Source organism: Neolamprologus multifasciatus, chromosome 6, assembly GCF_963576455.1.
Source record: "Neolamprologus multifasciatus chromosome 6, fNeoMul1.2, whole genome shotgun sequence".
NCBI lineage: Eukaryota > Metazoa > Chordata > Actinopteri > Cichliformes > Cichlidae > Neolamprologus > Neolamprologus multifasciatus.
The window spans coordinates 7,807,046-7,812,176 of record NC_140444.1 but is presented as its reverse complement, the minus strand read 5'-3'; the positions used below and the strand labels follow the sequence as shown (position 1 = coordinate 7,812,176).

At 41.3% G+C, this 5,131-nt stretch overlaps 1 protein-coding gene across 1 annotated transcript; it reads left to right on the top strand.

Moving 5' to 3' along the window:
* Window positions 1-730: 730 nt before the first annotated feature.
* adra2c (adrenoceptor alpha 2C) lies at window positions 731-3,187 on the top strand. The gene has a single exon (XM_085163250.1). The coding sequence runs from the start codon at window positions 1,194-1,196 to the stop codon at window positions 2,541-2,543; it is 1,350 nt and encodes a 449-aa protein (XP_085019376.1). The 5' UTR covers window positions 731-1,193; the 3' UTR covers window positions 2,544-3,187.
* Window positions 3,188-5,131: the final 1,944 nt, after the last annotated feature.

Below are 5,131 nucleotides of genomic sequence, written 5' to 3'. Positions count from 1 at the left end.
CGTGCGTCTCACTTTCCATCAGAACACACAACTGCGTCATGTAACCCTGTAATCCTTTTAATTACCACCATTCAAACACATGAAATATAACGGCAGTAGAGTGCAAAAAAGAGGGGACATTATTTCCATTATGTGTTTACACGTGCTCTTCTTATATTCATAAACCAGGGCGAAAGTTAAATGATGGGCCACATAGCTTAATAATAATAATAATAATAATAATAATAATAATAATAATAATAATAATAATAATAACATTTATATTCAGTTTGTTTAAGAAAACTATCGCTAATGTTCATATGCATCGTATGTGTTGGCCAATTTGTCCCTCCGGAGCTGACTGTTACAATACTGACCTCCAGTGTGTGCACAGAAGGACAAAGCAGAGCGTGCTTTGCTTGGTGCGGGACTTCGTCGCTGTCACTTTGACAGCAATGTGACCTCCAACGAGCAGCTCCTGCACACAGGCGCTCGGCGTGAGCGCACTCTAAAATAGACCTTCAAGAGTCAAATAAGAAAAGAGATTGTCTGATCGACTGTCCAATTTGTTACTGTCAGCCACTTTACACCGACAATGCAGCGAAACTGGACTCACATTAAGCACGAGCTCCCCCAGCAGTAGCCAACACTGATCTTATCGACTATTCCCGTATAACTTGTAAAAATAAATAAATAAATAAAAAATGTTTGCTTGCTTATTTGCTTCCTCTCCTCCAATAATCGCTCCCATCTCTTCTCCGGGGCGGAGCACGTCCCTGCTAGTTCTTTCTGAAAAAAAGAAAAAAGGAAAAAAAAAAAGACACGTGGTTCTTACAAACCTCTCTCAGGACACAGCGGGGAGGCGGAGGTGGAGAGATGCGGGCGCAGTCGGGGTGGGAAAGGACACGGTGAGGAAGGAGTCCGCTTTCTAACCATGGAAATTTTGCTGCTGAGCAGCGTGCGCTCTTGGAATAAGGACTTAAAAGACTTGTATATCTCATGCTCTTTCTCCTCCTCCCCTTTTCTCTCTGTTTTCAAATGCATATGAGAGACTTATATGGAGGATGTGGAACATTGCGGAGAGAAGAAAAATGCAATTTCATGTATATTTTTATTGTAAAATGTGCGCTCAAGTCTTAATTGGATATTTCTTTTTTCGGATTATTTCCGCACATTAATTTTTTTTTTTGTAAAAATCAAAACTGGACTTAAAAATGGATTTCTTTAATATCTCCAGCCTGGACGACAGGGTAGAGGCAGAAAATATCTCCTCTAATTCAACCTCTGAGAGCCAGTATACCCTGCTCGCTATCTGGAGTCTTGCTGGACTTGTCAGCTTCCTGATTTTGTTTACAATAGTCGGGAACGTTTTGGTTGTTATCGCCGTTTTAACGAGCAGAGCTCTAAAACCACCCCAGAACCTCTTTCTCGTCTCCTTGGCCAGTGCGGACATACTGGTAGCCACTCTGGTCATGCCCTTTTCACTGGCAAATGAACTTATGGGCTTCTGGTTTTTTGGCAAAATTTGGTGTGACATCTATCTAGCTCTGGATGTTTTGTTCTGCACCTCTTCTATTGTTCACCTGTGCGCTATTAGTTTGGACAGGTACTGGTCTGTGACACAGGCTGTAGAGTACAACTTAAAGAGAACACCTAAACGAGTTAAAGGCATGATTGTTGTGGTCTGGTTGATCTCAGCCATAATATCCTTCCCTCCACTGATATCAATGGACAGAAGCAGCAGCGAGGCCAGTCCCCAGTGTATGCTGAATGATGAGACCTGGTACATCCTCTACTCCAGCATAGGATCATTCTTTGCTCCCTGTGTTATTATGATCCTGGTCTATATTCGGATCTACCAAGTGGCAAAAACCAGGACCAGAACATTGTCAGAGAAGAAAAGGGATGTGGATTCACCGCTGGAGAATGGTATGGACCAAGCTGAACCGGGCATAGGTGGGTCTTTAAAGTCCAACAGGGGCGGGAGCATGAAAAATCAGGAACGCCAGAATGGGCATTGCCACGAGCAAGCAGTTCGAACACCCCTACCAAACGAGCCAAAACATCCAACAGACAACGATGACGACTTTGAAGATAGTAGCTCGTCAGACGAGAAACTTAAAAAAAGTTCTTGCTCCTCAAAACATCATCATGAAGACAGAAGAGACAGGAAGGCTAGCCGAAAGAGCAGCTCCGCCTCTAAATACTCCAGCAGGAAGTCGCGTGCCAGTTCCAAATCCATAGACTTGTTTTCATCTCGTCGCAAACGTCGGAGCACTGTCAATCGGAAGAAAGTCTCAGCTGCTCGGGAGAAACGCTTCACCTTTGTCCTCGCTGTGGTCATGGGCGTATTTGTCGTTTGCTGGTTCCCATTCTTCTTCTCCTACAGTCTGTATGGAATCTGCCGTGAACCATGCCAGATCCCTCTAACACTTTTCAAGTTCTTTTTTTGGATTGGCTACTGCAACAGCTCACTAAACCCAGTAATCTACACTATCTTCAACCAGGACTTCCGCAGAGCCTTCCAGAAAATCCTTTGTAAGTCATGGAAACGCTCTTTTTGAAGGATACAGCACGGCTGGGTGTGTAAGACCTTTTACTTTGCAGACAATAAGCTATGCTGTTCTGAACCGTTTGATAATGTGCTGGCCTCGGGTGTTTTCACATCTGTACTTTCAGGGACTGCATTAGAAATGAAGGCATGATTAAAAGACCTAACAAATGCACAAAGAAGGGGCTTAAACTACAGGTTCTCTGATAATATTCACAGAGGAGGCTTATTTGATGACTTTTAGGCTGTTTTTCCCTGATGTGGGCTTTGGTTCACCCTATACTACTTTTCTCTTCACCTAAATAACATAAATGGTTTCCTAACAGGTACTGATGCATGCCTGGCACAGTGGCTGCACTTCATGAACTTCCCAGAAGGCCAAGGGTTTACAGAGACAGAGCCAATTTACAATGTGACCTCATTCACTGAATATAATGCGAAGGCCTTGACAATCTCCTCACAACTGTTGTTTGTGACTTTAGATGATAGTATGTATCTTTTCTCTCTATCTATAAATCTGTTTTTCTTTAACTTCCTATGTCACACTCTCGACAGGAGGACCAATGGGACGAAGGGGCTCTTTGCTTACTGTTAAAGTAGCAAAAGTGTTTCACACAAAAAACTAACAAAAGAAAACAAACAAAAAAAAAAAGACATCTTGAAAAACAACAAATTCATATTTCTGCCTCAGTGTTCTGTGTGAACTTAAAAATGTCTAAACTTTGTGCTGCAATGGAAACTTTCATCATGTTATGGTGGACTTTGATTGGACGACACGTGCAGTACAGTGGTATCACAGACAGGTATGTTCACCTTCCTCACGCTGACGAGGAAAGCTGATGGAATACTGAGGTAGTACTGAAGCAGATGGGCATCTACTGAGGCATTCACTGTTTGTGCATATTTGTGTGCGTGTGTGTGTGTGTGTATGCGCAGTCTTGGGGGTTTACCGCATCTTATCCCACCTGCCTGTTAGTGAATGTGTGTGCATGTCTGAATGTTTGCGTGTAAGCCTACTTTTCCAAATGGCCTGATTCTTTCTGGTCAAATGTGTATCTATTCTTCTGCTTCTTATTTTTGTCATTCGACTTCTCTCCCTTATAGCCACAGTTAAAACCAAACACCTTATTGCTGTTTCAGTGTATGCTGCTCACATCCATATATAGTAAGAACACTCAAGCATTTGTAGCCAGAAGGGCAGATGCTTTGTTCAAGTGTAAATAATTAAAATGATACAGTATTATTGTGTGGTGCCTCATAATCACACGTGTAAAGGATAACAATATTTTGTTTGTAAAATGAACAACACTCTGCGAGATTTCTATGTTACACCAACCTCTGTCCTTTTCTAAAAGAACAAGTGTTCACTTCTCTGCTTTGAACACATTTGAAAAGATCAAATAAAGAAATCTCTTAAGCTATCTTCTGAAGACTACAAGAGTGCATTAGTGCATTTGTTGTTACTGTACGGGATTTTTTTTTGCCGCTCTGCCACTGTTGGTATAAAATGCACCACGTCTGAGTGATCCATTGATTTACTTTCTCAAATTTCTGATTGCACCTTGACTTCTCACTGCAGCTACATGCTAAGCCAGTTTGTTACCAGTCTTGATTTTGCTTTGTACAAAGAGGGAAGACTTGCCATCACATACACTCCCCTCCTTCACTTACAGCCAGGCTGACTAAGTGAAATGGTGAATAGGTCAAAACCAGCAGGCAGCTATCTAGCAAATCCTCGGGATACTGGTAATGTCATGCTACATGCTTAAATACTTGATTCTGATTTCACTCGATTTTAACCAGTATATAATTTAGTCAATATTGGCAGATATGACACATATATATCCAATATATGTGTTACCCAATAGGAAACTAATTGCTTTGTTTCTTTCTTTTTTTTAACAAATATGTGCAGAAAATAAGGGCCAGTGCAATTTAGAACTGATGTTATCACATAATTTGTCCAGTGCAGCAGCTCTGACTCCATTATTTACACTACTGTCAACACATGTAACAGAGTACGTGTCAAGGCCAAGCAGATTGTGGTGCAGTCAAGCAGTGTCTTCATGGTACGCGACATAGTGGAGTGCACTGCTGGTAAGTTAATAAAAAATGATCTCATTGTTTTACCTTTTCAGTCTAACATGTTGCATCTTAAAGCTTATTTCTGAATATGTATCAATAAAAAATCTTGGACATTATGTTATTGCCATGTCTCCCTGTTTTTGTTAATAGCCCCAAAAAATCAGTATCAACCAGGCTAAAGATCTGACACAGTATGTGGATAAATGCACTGATTAAAAAAAACAAAAAACTACACTGAATCTCAGAAATGAAATGTGGAAATATCTTGTATTTTTCAACTATTCAGCAGGGTCAAAGAAGGGTCAAAGAGAAGGGTCAAAGTGAGTGATTGAAAGGATGACAGCATAAGACACCTGAACAAGAGACACACAGGATTGAACAGATCATTCAAGATCATTCTGTTTGTGCATCCAGTCGTGGTGACAGTGTGGCAGCTACCTTTGCTGCTTTGTCCATAGGAGCACCAGCAGTTGTTTCAATCAGACGCATCTGGCTGTGACTGCTTGTTATAAGTGC

Excerpts from the sequence above, each read along its gene's own strand:
- adra2c (XM_085163250.1), top strand. The coding sequence starts at position 1,194 with ATGGATTTCTTTAATATCTCCAGCCTGGACGACAGGGTAGAGGCAGAA.